Below are 16,217 nucleotides of genomic sequence, written 5' to 3' on the forward strand. Positions count from 1 at the left end.
ATACTTATCTCGCTCCTTCCATTTCTCCCGGGTATCGGCGATTATTCATTTGTACAGATCACAGGGGGTTGCTTTGCTTATTAGAATTCTGCTGGCGTTACACAATATTAAGAAGATGGTAGACATAGACACACAGAAGCGGGATCGGGTCGGTTTTAAAGGAAGACGCACAAGATATCGCGGCGTGTTGGAGCATGGCTGCAGAATCCTCTCGGGAAATCACTTGTAGCCAGATAGCTGTATAAACTTGTTAATTGCTGCTTCTCATTAAGACTAATACGTTTGTGCCGGAGAGGATGTCATGTCAAGAATGCGTTTTCAGACGTGGCGAGGTACCGCGGGGACCGGTGGTGCATGGTGTCGCGGAAAAAAAAAAGACAAGAGGAGAGTGGTGTAATTGTTGTTTTGTACTTGTGAATCTAAGTTTGCAGAGGAAATGTTTTTAAGTATGATAAATGCTGTGGTGTTAGCAGTGCTGCGCTATATTAAAGATGATGAATGTGTTAATATGGGGCTCTTAGAAAATATTAGTTTTGTGGTTGGTGAGCCACACGAAAAAAACACAACAACTCAGCAGATATGTCCTGGGCTTAAACAAGGTGGCTGCTTCTGCTATTACTGCCTGATTTCTTAAACATTTTCCATTTTGGGCTGTTAGTCTGAATACAAGTCTCTGAAAGTAAAATTATGTTTGTGCTTTTTAGCTTTGTGTAATCGTGTTTGTACCAAAATATATTTGATGTTTCAAACCCGAACAGAACTAATTCAGTTTGGAGAGATTGTCTGAACATATACATCAGATGGTTTACATTATGTATGTAACTTTAAGAATCCGTGTATCATTCGTTCATTTGTTTTTCAAAATAAAAGCAAAAATAAGAAAAAAAAAAAAAAAAAAAAACAACCAAACAAAACAAAAAAAAAAAAAAAACCCTACTTAACTACTACTTAAACTGTGATGCCTGACTTTTGCACCACATACGGACTGAACCAGGACTGAACCTGGACTAAACCAGGACTAAACCTATGTCAGTCCTGGTCTGGTCCCAGTCTCAGTCCTGATCACCTGACAGTCTCCGCGGGCGCACTGTCCTGAGAGTCAGTCCTGATTTAGTCCTGTTTAAGTCCTGTTTTAGGCCTGGTTCAGTCCTGGTTCAGCCCTGGTTTAGACCTGGTTTAGGCCTGGTTCAGTCCTGGTTCAGTCCTGTTTAAGTCCTGTTTTAGGCCTGGTTCAGTCTTGGTTCAGTCCGTATGAGGTGCAGAAGTCCAGCATTTTAAGTCACATTTACAAATAATGTCTATTGATTTGGGTCGCGAAGGTTTGTGACTTTTAAAATATGGGTCCCCGGAAAAAAAAGTTTGGAAAACATTGATCTATTTGATATGGCAAAATAACTTAGTAGTAAAGCTAAATGATGAATGTACATACGTATTGTGCAGATCCCAGGTAGAAGAGCAGGTTGTCTGGAGTGGTGGTTTTCACATGGAGGACAATAGTGTTGTATCGGCCTTTGCGGATTTCAGGACGATAGCTGCGCAAACAGTCCCCTCCTGACGAAACTGATACTTTGATCTGAAAAATAAAATAAAAAATGTATCAAGTCTGAAAAATCTTTGTTTAATTGAATATTAAATTGTGCATGTACACTACCAGTCAAAAGTTTTAGAACACCACACTTTTTCCAGTTTTTTTAAAGAAGAAAGAAAACATTGGTCAACTTTTGATTCATGAAAGTGTCCACCTTTGGCAGATATAACAGCTGAACACACTCGTGGCTCGTTCTTTTTACAATAGAAATAAAATATTTTTCAGAAAGTTCTTCTCAAGTTTGTTGCAGAAGTTCCCATAAATGTGTAGCACTTGTAGGTTGTTTGGCTTTCACTCTTCTGTCCAGTTCATCCCAAACCACCTCGATGGGGTTTAAGTCTGGAGACTGTGCTGGACACTACATGTTTTTAAACTTACCATCTTTTTCTTTTTTCCTAGTAGTTTTGGCAGAGCTTGGAATTGTGTTTTGTTCTTTTATCTTTTTTTTTTTAACCTCTGGCTGTTCAGTATTTACCTTTGCACCATTTCAAGCTCTTCAATGAACTTGCACGACGTGAATTGCAATAAATAACTGGAAAAAATCAGGGTGTTCTAAAACTTTTGACTGGTATTGCATGTCTCTGTTTTCTTTTCTCACAGAATTGGCCTGTTTCCTGGCTTGACTGATGAGCTCTTTGATTTGAGAGATGTTGCGTCTCAAATTGTCCTGGAGCATTCTGATTGGCTGCAGCTTCTCCAGCAGCCTATCAGCTTCGTCCTCCAGGTCCTTGACTTTGGCTCCGGCCGCGTGGACTACGGACGGACACAGACAGGGTAATATAGTGACACACGGCGCGTACAGTGGTCATTTGGCACAATTACACAGCAGCTGACAGAGAGCGGACAGCCCATGTGTGAAAAGCATTTAGAGATGGACAAATGAAGGAGGCTGATACGATTACAGCTGTTAAGGAGAGAGCCAGAGTGATTAAAAAGCCGCACAATGACTGTAGCTCTGCAATCGCAAGGAAATTCTGATTTAAACTAAAAATAGAAACAGAAAAAGAGTTCATTACATGCCAGGTCCATGCTCTAACTGTAACAGACAGAGGCAGAATAAAGAGCAGCTAAAGCCATAGAAGACTACAAGTAAAAGTAAAGGAGGATGCACCAATAATAATTTATACATCTAAGATTATTAACACCCACATATGAGACATTTATGACACCTGTAACTGATATATTTAATGCCATATTGTGGAACATTCAGGGCGAAGCGATAGCATATCCATGAGACAAGCAGGTGGCGGACAACTTACTAAAAATATATACAATGCTCGTTAAAACATGATTTAGAAATTAACTGATCATGAAATATTATAGTCCAAAAATGTCTACTTCTTCAGTGTAACATAAAATAATTTTGTGTAAACTTAATCAAATTTTGATCTCACTTTCCATTTGTGTGTCAGCTCCTGTCCCTCTCCTTTTTGGGCTAATTTTTGATTTTTTGTTGTTGTTGTTTCTGCTCTGATTTCATTGATATTTTATGTTCCATTGTAAAAGAATATAATAAATACATCAATCTCAAACAATCTCCCAACTCATATAAAATCAAGTTCAAACTATTTAAAGCTTTGTAAAGTTAATTTTGGGATATTTTTTATATAAATAAGAATGTTTATTTAATTTTTTTCAATATAGAGATTGTAGAACAGCTGGATATATAGTTTATTTTGGATACTTTTGTGTTTTTCTATGTCTTATTTCATGTTCAAAGTATATTTTATTCATCGTAAAACTGCTCTAAGGTTCATATTTGTAGCGTGAATTTATTTTCAATTTGAAAGTTTTGCATAAATTATCAATAACAAAGTGTTTTTTGGAGAGAGAAATGCTGATTAAATGCATCATGTAACTATAAAAAAACTGTTTGAATAATCGTGATTTCAATATTGACCAAAATAATAATCGTGATAATGATTTTTTTCCATAATCGAGCAGCCCTACTGTAAAAAGCTAAACATGAAATTGGATTAAAAAGTTATATACTAGCCAGGCTCTGACTTTTTAGAGAGTAATTCTGGCTCGATAGTCCATGTAAATGCACTTTACTTTACTTTACGATCTCATTTTCCTCAATATAAGACGTATGGCGAAAGCTAATTAGTCATGGCAACTTGACATTGGTGCACCACTAGAAAGCAGCAAGATTTGTATAAAGGTAATTGATGTATACATACTGATTGCTGTAGGGATTGGGGGAAAGAAGAGAGAGAAAAAATATGTCAAATGTTGGTTAAAACAATGAACTCAACAATTTACTTGGTTAAAAAAAAAAAAATCACATTATTAATTCTGTGTATATGAGATGACATTTTAGAATTACTTTTTAGGATTAAGAAGCTTGATTATAAGTATATTGTAGTATACTGCCGTCAAACATTGGTCCAGTTATTGCACTATCCTCTTTAAGGCCCGTATAGAAGAGTTATTTACTGTTTTTCTCGTGGTCCTGGATGATCTGGTTGGCTTCGTTGACAGTGCCCTCCAGGTCTCCGTAGTTCTTCTGCAGTCCTTGGATCTGAAGGTTGAGGTTGCCGAGGCGTTCCAGCACGTCGATGGCTGTGGCGTTGGCCTCCCCGGCTACAGCCTTGGTCGCGGCGACTCTGGCGGCTGTGTCTGAAATGTATATCACATTACACGTTTTAATTGGTTACATCGTTTTCTGTGTCTTGTTTGCTTATTATATTCTAAATAGATGAGATAGTCGTGTTACGTTATATACCAAAAAGTACCAAAGAAAGAAGAATATACCAGTAATGATTCTGATTCTTTCTCTTTCAAATAATGTTATAAAGAAATCAAGTTAATAAAAGGTGTTGATTTGTTTAGAATCCGTGTATCATTCATTCATTCGTTTTTCAAAATAAAACCAAAAATAAGAACATGAAAAAACAACTATTTTCTTCATTATTTGTCTCCAAAACCAAAATGAAAAAACAGGTAATGATTTGTTTTTTCAGTTTTTGATGACTTAAACTGTGATGCTGGACTTTTGCTCCACACACGGACTGAACCAAGACTAAAACAGGACTAAACCAGGTCTAAACCAGGTCTAAACCAGGTCTAAACCAAGTCTAAACCAAGTGGTCTCACTCTTGGTCTGGTCCCGGTCTCAGTCCTGGTCTCAGTCTTGACCTTGTCCCAGTCTGGTCCCAGTCTCAGTCCCAGTCTCAGTCCTGGTCTCAGTTCCGGTCTGGTCCTGGTCTCAGTCCCAGTCTCAGTCCAGGTCCCAGTCCTGGTCCAAGTGGTGGTTTAGTCCTGGCAGACCTGGCTTAGTCCTGTTTCAGTTCTGGTTTAGACCTGGTTTAGTCCTGGTTTGGTCCTAGTTTAGTCCTGGTTCCGACACTGCAGTTTAAGTCATGGAAACAGGAAACGGCTGTTATCCGTTTTTTTCCCATTCTTCATTTAACATAAAATCGAATACTGAAAAATTGAATCATTATCAATTTTTACATTTTGGTTTTGGAGACAAATAAAGAAGAAAATAAATAGTTTTTTTGTTTTCTAATTTTTGGTTTTATTTTGAAAAACGAATGAACGAATGATACACGGATTGTTGAGGATCCTGTTCGCATACACAGTTTACCTATGTAATCCTTCAGTGTAAATATTTCTTTGTGTAACTGTTCTAATGAATTACAAACGAATGCCGCTACCTATGAGTTATGGGTGCTTTAAGACATACTGTACATGAGGTTATTGTCAGGGAGTTGCTATGAAGTTCACTACTCATGTTACCAGTATTGGAAATTTGTTGTTGTGTCCCTGGGCGAGACAAACTTGGCCCAAATAATTGGTCGTAATCTAGAATCTAGAAGTAATATTTTTCCCTCATATCTGCTGATCACAATTTTTTATTCAATTTTATTTTGTCTTATTAAAAACAAATCACAATAGCGCTCAATATTAGTTTCATGGATTTGTGGCCATAGCAGTTTGTCAAAGCCTGATCCTGTCAGATCTCAGAAGCTCAGCAGGACCGGGCCTGGTTAGTACTCGGATGGGAGAACGCTGGGAAAATCAGGTGCCACAGTGCTCCAGTCACAAAAACTGTCTTTGTGTCTTTAGGCAAGGCACTTCACCCACATTGCCTAGTATAAAAGTGGTGTGTGCATGAGTGATCAAGTATGGAGTGAATGAATAATGCTCTGTAAAGCGTCTTTGAGTGTCCAGAAAAGCACTACACAAAACTGATGCTTAATTATTATTATTATAAACATGGCAGACATTTAAAGGTTGTATGGAGGATTTGTTTTAGTTTCAAATTGTCAATGAAAGTTTAAAATACCATTACAGAGACACAGCAGCCTTGTAATTATGATGACCAAAAAAAAAAAAGAATGAAAATCTATCAACTGTGGACATAGTGAAGCCAGATAAACATCAGCCAATAGATAACGAGGCTCCCTCATTTTCTATTGGCTGTTAGGTTGTCAATCAAACTCCCTACGTTTCTAGTGTAACTGACTTGCCGGCGCGCGGGGATTACGTGGTTTATGCAGCAGTTCTTAGAGGATTTTACAAACTGTAGATTCCTCGCAATTCGCACTTAGTTTGTTGAGATGGCGGACGAGAATCCACGACCAGTTCACCGCAAAAGAAATTTCGTTTTTGAGGTCGCTGAAAGAAGAAGAGAAGGGGAAAAGGAGCAAAGCCAATCTGAGGTGATTCTCGGAGATTCCTTCCAGCGATTGAAGCGGATGAAGGGTCTAAAAACTGACGCACTGGTCGCTAATTACCTCTAGACAGGTCACTTCATCAGTAATTCTGAACGCGCACTGGCTGTAAACAAATGTGATTTCTGGAGTAAGTAGGAGATGTTTCTACTGAGGGAGCTGTGGAGGAGGAAGGTGGTGTCACGTATGCACAACATTTGAAAAAGGACTGTCGCTGTATTTCTTTGCCCTTAAAAAAATCCTCTATACAACCTTTAATAATTGCTTTTTAAAACAAAAAAAGTAAAAATATTTGTCCAAAGTCTGAACTCTGCACCAAACCACATGCTTTTACTGACACAGGACTGGCTGTGGATCTGTCGATGATGTTATCTGATCATCGACGATTACAGATGACTGAATCTCGACATAGTTTCATATTCGATTAATTGCTCATTCCTTTTATAATTGTGCTTTCTTATTTGCTTCAAGTTTCTGCCCAGGGAAGCTATAGCAGAATGCACGCTGGCTCTTTTATCTCACCTGTTTATGCCATTTGCCCATTATCTCACAATACACAGCGACTCCCTGTTCCCACGTGACGTACCGTTGGGGATGGCTTGCAGCGTTGCCATGGTGACATCGATGCCTTTAACGAGATCTTTGGTTTTGTCTTTGGCTGCTTTGACTCTGCCCTTCAGCAAGGCCACGTTATCTGCATTCCCTGTGCACACACATACACACACAGAACATATAAACTTGCGTCGCTCACACATGTCCCAGAAGACGTGTGGACAGCGATAAGAAGGACAAAGATGGCAGCCTAGGTTTTATCTAATACACATTTTATATGTTTTCTACAACTACTGCCCGTGTCTTTCAGCAAGGAGGTAGGACTGACTACTTTCTCCCCACAGTTTTATTCACTTGTAGTTGCAATGACAGAGTTGATAAATCTTCCTTTAAGATGTAAGTACTTAAAGGAGTACTTAGATAATTATTTTACATTTTGTTCTAAAATGGATCTAAAACTGCTTAATAATAGAAACTAGTCCATCGAGTTCCTGTTATAAATTGCAGAACTGTCAAGCCTCGTCTCCTTCTGGGGGCTCTGTATCGTAGCAAGCAGCAGATTTCTTTAATTGTAGAAAACCTACAAGTCTCACTTTTTTGAATAAATCTGAATAAGCTAAAGTTGAGGGAGAACAGTTTTATCATGATCAGATGCCCATAAACCATTATTTTATATACAGGGTATCCTCAGGTTTGACTACCCCAAATTTAAGACTTTTTAAAGACCTTTTTTAGACCATTTAAATTAAAATTAAGACCAATATCACACCCATTTTGCAGGCGAAAAACTCCAGATCCAATTCTAATAATGACAAACTAACTACTATATCTAGAATCTAAGAGCCACTGTGGATTAAACCTACACTTCCCCATGATCCATCCAACGTCCTCCACTCTACTGGTTGTTTACTCATTGCCGCCGGTGCCAGAAACCAAAGTATTGTTTGGACTATTGTCAGACTCCAAATTAGACGTTCATTCACGTTACATGATTTCACGTTGTTGTTTTTTTGTCCTCTCTCCACTGAACAGCCCGGTTGAGTATACAAAAAAACAAGCTAATGAAATTTAAGACCTTTGTGAAAAAAATAAGACTTGAAAAACATAAATAAGACTTTTTAAGGCCTTAATTCACAAACAGGAAATTTAAGACCTTTTGGAGACTTTTAAGACCACTCAGCTCCTTTAATCTCTGTTTTTGACATTGACAACAATCAAATAGTATGGGTTGACTTAACTGAATTACTTTTAAAATGTAAAATGTATATCGTCCTGAGTCCCGGCCCCTTCATTTGTGTCCTTTATAATGGATATTGAGTAAACCAGTCTGTCTTTCAAGTGTTTTGAGATAGACTCTTAACAGGGTGATTAGGTTTCTCTGCTTAAACAGGGCTGGGGGATTATAGGGTACTATCATGTCCAGGATAAAAAAATTAACTGAAAAGGAGTTAGTTTGAGGCTGCAATATGACAAAAAATTAAGAAATTAAAAGGGAGTCTAAAAACTTTTTAAGGCGACTGTAGAATTTAACATTGCACTGCAGCCGGTTGAGTCTACAAAAAAGTAGGCTTATGAAATTTAAGACGTTTATGAAAAAAATAAGACCTGGACAACATAATTTAAGACTTTTTAAGGCCTTAATTCAGGAACATGAAATTTAAGACATTTTTAAGACTTTTAAGACTCCGCGGCTACTCTGAATAGGCACCAAGTCTGTTTTTTGATTGGTGCCATGTGAAATGAACTTAAATTAAATATTGGAAATAGAAGTCGAAATCTGTTTTTTTTGTTTGACACTAAAACAGAATAATGAAATAACAAACAGATTTTCCATTTTATTGTTTTTCGTTCTTAATTGAAATAAAAAAAAGAAAAAAACAGTACACAGACCAAAAATAATATGGGCCCTTTAAAGTTAAATTTAAAAGGTGTTGCACTTGATACGATTGAAAGTTTACCTTGCACATCCTTTTGCAGCTGCTTAGCCTGGTTCAGTAGTTCATGACTCTTCCTTACGGCATCATCGGCCTTCTCCTTCATCGGGACATCAGGACCTAGAGCCTAGTTACACCGTAAATTCTGTTATATACTGCTATTGTACTGCGCATGCAACGTGCTCATTAAAAGTTACCATAAAAGCACGAAACATTTCAACAACTACAAAGCTCAAAGCGGCTAAAACTAAACGTGCTTGTTCCCGTCTCCTGCGCTGTTTGAACATAAAATGACACAAAGTAATTAAGGCGATTTCAGAAAAAAAATAAAAACAAAAAAACAATTATGGCATTCTGAAGGAAACAGAACAAAGAATATGCAATCAAACAGTGAAAATTGCAGCATCAGAATAAGCACAGACCAATGAGAATACAACAAAAAACTGAGAAAGGCACATGAGGCTCATGTTAAGTGCAACTATTATGTAAAATTTAAAATATAATACACATATGTTACACTGATCCCTATTAAATAAACAAATCTAATCAAATGTATCAATGTAAAAACGACGAGATGAAATACAAAGCTACTGCCTAAGGATGCAGAGTTTATTATAAAGCTGCACTATGTCACATTTTTGGAGAGGGTATGCCAGCTGCTTGTTACTACTGATAAGTTATTCTTTTGCCACAATTTTCCATAAACTTTATTATCTTCATGGTGACAAGCAGGTGCAGAACTGTCAAATAAAGCATCGTTAATATTGTGCACTTTTAATATTTTTTTATTAATTTGTTCTTTTCTTCTGTTGAATAACTCTTTGTACTGTTTTTGTTACGTTTATTTAATTAAAGAGAGGGTATTACCTTTCTATGGGAAATAAATTGTTACCACATAACATATTTAGATCACCATGCTGTCTTTTATTGTTTTGAAAATGTTATATTCGCAGAAAACAGTGTATTAATTATTGTAATCTAAACCATTAAGCCCTTAAAAGTTCTTCTGTTTTGGACATAGGATCTCATTTCCTAATGAGCCAGAGTGTTGGTGACGTGTGGAATTAAATATAAATAATATATTAAATATTAAAATATTCCATCCAGTCCTTGTATTTACAGAGGTCGCTGGTGCTAGGCTAGTGCATGTCAATGGCCATAGTTAGCCGGCCACTAAAAACAGTCTTACCCACTCCACAAAACACCCAAAGCAAATCATTATTACATCAGACAAATGTAAATATCTGTGTTGATAGAATAATTTTAGAAGTAAAACCAACCTTGCATTTGAAGGATTTATGTCTGAGCAGCAGCAGTGAGTTGTACTTCCTGATAGAAAGCTTGGCAGAGGTGGACTGATACATGAGAAAATAGTCCCTCAACATATGACGCTTCATGCGATGCAAGGTTAGTTTTATTTCAAACATTATTTTACTGACACAAACATTTACATCGACAGTCTGGCGTAATAATCGTTTTGCTTTTGTGGAGTGGGTAAGATGTTTTTAGTGGCAGGATAACTATGGCCATTGACATGCACTAGTCTAGCACCAGTGACCTCTGCAAATACAAGGACTAGATGGAATATTTTAAAAAGTGTCTCCACACGTCTCCAACACTCTGGCTCACTAGGAAATGAGGCTCTATGTCCAAAATTCTGAACTGTCACTTTTGTTTTTTTATTAAATAACACTGAGAGGTAGAGGTGAAATGTGAAATTTACATATAGAGAATGTATATTATGAGTATATTAAGTCTTACCAGAGCGAGCGCCTCAGAGGCCTTCTGTTTGGCAGCTTTAGCCTCCTTCTCCGCAGCATCCACATTGGCTTTGATGTTACTGTAGGCCTTGAAAGCAGCTGTGGCGTTGAAGGACAGGTTCCGTGCCTCGGCTAAAATGCTGACAGATGACAGATAGAAGACAGAATAAGAAATGTCATGACCGTTGAACACCTTTGGGATATTTAATTAAGTTGTCTCGAACTGCTTTTGTGCGGTGGTCAAACTCAAACCTTGGCTGTGAACATTGTGAGATGTGTTCAGACAGTGTTGTATTGAAATTATTAATTCTAAAGTGCTGAAAAGGTGATTGCTGTGTCACCAAACCTTAAGTAGAATAGATATAATAGGTATATCTGCGAACCAATAGAGTATAAAATCAGACTTCTACAGTACATTTTAATAAAGTAATATCCATATCTATAGACAGGATGTACACTTAGTATTACTGCTGTTTTTCATTCAGCTTCAGTTTATCAGTTAAATCGTCGGGGCAGATTACACCTTACAGATTCCATGCCCCTCTTGTTTCACGATGGGTACACAACATCTGTTTTGGGACAGTTTTGAACAAGCATTTCAACAAGCATCTGGTGGGAGGGTGCTCAACAAGTGCACCACTGTCACCCCAACAGTCCCCAATAATCACTGTTGGGCAAGTTACTTCAAAACTGAAATGCATTATTTATTACTTATTACTGTTATTTAAAAGTAATTTGTTACATTACAATACTGCAGTATTTAAAATGGAAGACATTACACGACTATTGTATTACTTTTATATTATTACTATTACTATTATTACTTTTACTCTCACCAAAATAACTGTAGCGAAATTACGAACTTTTGCGCCGTATATGGACTGAACCAGGCCTAAACCAGGACTGAGGCAGGACTAAACCAGGACTAATCTTGGACCAGGACTTAGAATCTAGGATCGCCCCTGAGAGAACCCCGAGCCCGTGGAGCAGGGTGTCCACAAAGCGCAATCAGTTTGCAATTATCCAGGCCCATCTGGAACCGTAACGATGCCGTTTCACCGCTGCTGATATCACAGTAATTTTAGCGAATTTGTATGAAGAAAAACAAAAAACGCACCACTTCAGTCCAGGTTAAAACAAGCACTGTTACGCGCGTTACTGACGTTTGTACCAAATAAAATATTAATTTTTTTTGCCTGTAATGCCGAACACTACTGCGTTACAGCAAAAAGCAACACGTTACAGTAATTTGTTACTTTTATAATGAGTTACTCCCATCACTGCCAATAACAAAATTTGCTTATAAATAGTGGCATAATGTTTCCAGTCCCGCATGATTAATCAAATTGAAATTACAATTTGAATGGGTGTAATTTGCTAAAATTTCTAAAAATACAATTACTGAAGAGCAAAGTATCTTGTCTCACTCTGCATGAAAACAGCTCTCTCACTCTGTAGTTTAGATCTGTACTGATTGTTGTAGTAGTTCATATTCCAGTCTTTTTTTCAATTCTTCTGGTTGCCTTTAAAATGTGAACTTTGAACAGAATCCTATTATTAAAACATAAATCGCATATCTGATCTCAGTCACAATGTTCCAAAATTCACACTTGTTTTTTTCCCCAAATTATTCAGCCCTAACTGTTTCCAAAATTAGTTCTTCTACTTTTATCTTGTTCTCTCAAGCCAGATAAATACACGTCTGTCTTAGATGTTTTTAGTAACAAAATATGATTGGAGCTTTTTGTATGTGATAAAATAAAACTTAAAATTAGGGATGTAACGATATCCAACTCTCTTGGTACGATATTATCACGATATGCATCTTACGGTACAATATTTAGTGCGATATTTTGAAGAGGGTAATATAATTGTAGTTAGGATACTTTTTTTGCTTTTAAAATACCTTGACAAGATTTTGGTGAGAATTTAAGTAAAAAACATATCTCTTTCTGTTGTTTGCACTGAAATGAATCATGGGAATTGTAGTTCCCTGTGTTCATTAAGCTGTTGTTACTATAAAACAAGATATTTTAGCAAAGGAACTTGTAATTTGATATATTGTGACAGCCCTCGATATTATTTTGAGACTTGTGACGATGCGATATCATGATATTTTGGTTATTGTTACATCCCTACACAAAGTATCTGTTCCTGTTTGTTCGATGCAATAATTGTTTGGCTCAGTACTTGTCCAGTATAGCAGCAGACTCGTTGAGCTGTTTGGCGTAGTCCTCTGCTTCGGTCACATGACTGGCCAACCTGCCCCCTCCAAGTCCGTCAGTGAGACCAGACACTTTGTCCTTCAGCTGTTTGTGAAGAGGGCCCAGCTCTGTCTGCATATCCTCCAACTCCTGCAAACAAATGTGAAGTTACAATCAATCAAGGACATTTATTTATCATATTTTCTTATACAAATGACAGTACAAATTCAGATTTCCTGCTGTAATTATGGTAATGATTGATTGTAAATTATGATTCTTAAAGGCACTGTACCTGATTTTTCCCGTCTTAAAATGTGAACTACCAGCCAACGTAATTTTAAAGAGTTTGCAGTGGTCCAAATTTATCCTTCACTTTGTTGACCCAATTTGAGCATCCGAATTATTCAAAGTGATTAGTTTATGCCACAGGGATGTCAAACTCAAATTCACAGAGGGCCAAAATTAAAAACTGTGACTAAGTCATGGGCCAAACTAAATATTTATTGAAAAATTTCAATAACATGTTTTTGCTTCTTTTGACATATGTAATGTCAAACCTTTTTTTCTTATTAAAATAAAAGTTTAAAAGTAGTTTTGCTTAAACATTGAATTTAGAACAAGCACAATATAAAATAATAAGAAAGTTTTAAATAAATAATGTCTCTATAACCTATCTGTAGCCGGAACAGAAGATGAAGATACTATTTAGTTTTGACCCTAGGAGCTGCTTTAACAGTATATCTGTGACAGGAAAGACAGTTTACTCTTCATTACATTTACACAAATTGGGTACAGCCCCTTCAAAAGATATAATGATGCTTATTTATATATTTGTATGTTTTCATTGTAGTAAAGCACTCTGAATCACCTGAAAGTAGCTGAAAGTAACACTGAAAACATCATCAGCATTAGCCGTACCTCCAGTCCTTTGTTGATGTCGTCTGAGAGATTGTTGGCTTCATCCAGTAGGTTTTCTCCCTCTCCCAGAATATCCTGTGCCATCTGCTGGACTCCACCCACCGCATTACGTTTTCTCTGGACAAATGATGAAGATTTCAGGTTTTCATCATGTTAAAAGCAAATCCACTTTTTATTTGGGTAGCAAAAAATAATATGGCTTGCCCGTGGATGTATAGTTTTCAGTTTGGGATTAGATACCAGAGGTGGGGACTTGCAAGTCATGACTTGGGTCACAATTTTTAGGATTTGAGACTTGACTTGATAAAATGGACTAAGACTTGGGACTCGACTTGGACTTGAAGGTCAGTGACTTGGGAACTGACTTGGACTTGAGGCCTTTAACTTGAGAAGACCTGAGAAGCACTTTTAAATCTGAATTCTTTCTATTCTGACTGTAATAATTCACACTAAGATCTTGTCACGACATTTAAAAAGGAAAAAATTGTACTTCTGGTACTCTTATATACTCTTTAAATTCTCATTATATAAATATACGATGACTTTTTAAATACAGTTTATCTTGAAATTCATATAAATTGGAAAAATCTAAGCTATATTTGGTACTTTGGTTTAAAGGCTTGAAATGAATTGAAGCTCAAAGCAGACGACTTGGACTTGACTTGGACTTATGGGCCAGTGACTTGAGACTTGACTCGGACTGGCCTGTATTTGACTTGGGACTTGACTTGGACTTGAGGCCGAAGACTTGAGACTTACTTGAGACTTGCAAAACAACAACTTGATCCCACCTCTTTTAGATACTCGTATTTTATTGCAACTTCTTGTAATAAAATAGTTAATCAGACTCAGAGTCATTCTTTAAAAAGTATTTGTTCATTATACTTTATTAAGGCTAATTTGTAGTAGTTATTATAAAGTATTACCCAAGTCCCTGCTCTTCTGTATATCCAATGTATGTTCTTTCACACCATTCTAACCTTGTACTTTTTTATACCTTCCTCAGTCATTTCTCATGAATATTCGCAAAATACTAGGAACACATTTGAAAATAAAAAGACCAGTCTGTAACCTTTGAAAGAACACGCAATTCTTAAGTTTGTTGAGAGGTGAAGAGGGACACTTAGTACATTTTAAAATTATAACCTTGCTTGGATGCATGGCATTCTTTCCTTGGAGTAGCCCGGGTCAGAGAGACAAAAGGGAGATTATAAGAAGAAAATGTTTTGAAAACTTGTACATTCATACTGTAATAATACAATAACCCTCGTGATGAATGGTCCTTTGTTTTATCCTGGCTGGATAAGACTTTTGTTTAAGATAATACGAAGGAGCAAAGAGATACGCTGTTAAATACATACTAATGCAAAAATACCATGGGTCAAATCATGCAGCCATGTATTGCCGATGACCTTGGTATAATAGTTGCGGTATAATAGTGTGGCATACAATGGAAAATATCATGTTCTCTGAATGTGGAAAAGGCGAGTGTGTAAAAAAAATACCTCCAGAGCAGTGAGGTTGGCGTGGTTTTGTTGACCCAGTGCCCCAGCCTCGCGTGTTTTCCCCTGGGCTTCGTTCAGCAGCTCCTGGGCCTCCTGGAGTTTCCCCTCGTGGTCGGAAAGCTTCTCTTTGATCTGAAAATATATACACAAATTGATTAATAGTACTATAAAGTAATAGTAATAGTAATCTAAAAGAAGTATGGTTTTGTCTCATAGTAAGGTATTTATTATGTTACGAGTCAAATGCCTGATGTTTGAGAGCTACAGAGAAGATAATATGTTCTACATCTTTTCCACAATATGGCTATGTTCAGACTGCTGCCTGAAGTGATCCAAATCCAATTTTTTTGCCCCTGTATGACCTGTATCTGATCTTTTAATGACAGTCTGAACAACACAGATCAGATTTTTTCGAAATGCGACCCAGGTCATTTGGATATGTGCTCCTAAAACCGATACATATCCGATCTTTTGACATACGGCTTCAGTCTGAATGGCCAGGTCACATTCATCCCACCTACACGTCAGGCTCCGAGTCGAGTCAATGGAGGGAAAGCGAGGTTAGCGAGTTTATTAATATTTGGGGGCTATTTCTTGACCCGTTTTCTGCTGTTAGGACATCCAACAATCACACAATTACTATGTCCGAATCGCAAAACTAAAATATGACAATATCAGAACCAGAAACAAAAGCAATACGGTTTAAAAGACTAGAAAGGACTGGCTTTGTCAATAGACACATCCCACTGGGAAAACAAACATGCTGGTTTGATGCTCACTTTTTCGGAAAATCCTTCCCAGTATGCATTGGGCGATGACTGGAAGTCCGAAATTCGTGATGCATGTATTCAAGCCAAATTGGAAGGGTCTTATCGGAACCCGGCGTTTTTTGAAATGATTGCAAAAGAAATGGTCGAGTGCGGCTACAGTCGATCCTGGCTCCAATTTCAACAAAAAATAAAGAGCCTGCGAGCCAAATACAAGGAAGCTAAAGTCTCAAACAAATGAAGCGGCCTTGGACGTGTAACCTGTCCATTTTACCAAGAACTGGACCATAGTTTGTGAGACAAACCC

General features: G+C 37.2%; 1 protein-coding gene across 1 annotated transcript in view; it reads right to left on the reverse strand.

Moving 5' to 3' along the window:
* Window positions 1–16,217, reverse strand: part of LOC110156398 (laminin, alpha 2) — a 332,216-nt gene that overhangs the window by 55,167 nt on the left and 260,832 nt on the right. Inside the window, 9 exon segments of the mRNA XM_055149659.1 lie at window positions 1,430–1,573; window positions 2,187–2,341; window positions 4,028–4,210; window positions 6,857–6,973; window positions 8,781–8,883; window positions 10,518–10,656; window positions 12,707–12,870; window positions 13,639–13,755; window positions 15,144–15,275. Of these exon segments, the coding sequence (XP_055005634.1) occupies window positions 1,430–1,573; window positions 2,187–2,341; window positions 4,028–4,210; window positions 6,857–6,973; window positions 8,781–8,883; window positions 10,518–10,656; window positions 12,707–12,870; window positions 13,639–13,755; window positions 15,144–15,275 (1,254 nt within the window).

Source organism: Boleophthalmus pectinirostris, unplaced genomic scaffold (assembly GCF_026225935.1).
Source record: "Boleophthalmus pectinirostris isolate CB_2022bp ecotype Guang Dong unplaced genomic scaffold, ASM2622593v1 HiC_scaffold_13, whole genome shotgun sequence".
Taxonomy (NCBI): Eukaryota; Metazoa; Chordata; class Actinopteri; order Gobiiformes; family Gobiidae; genus Boleophthalmus; species Boleophthalmus pectinirostris.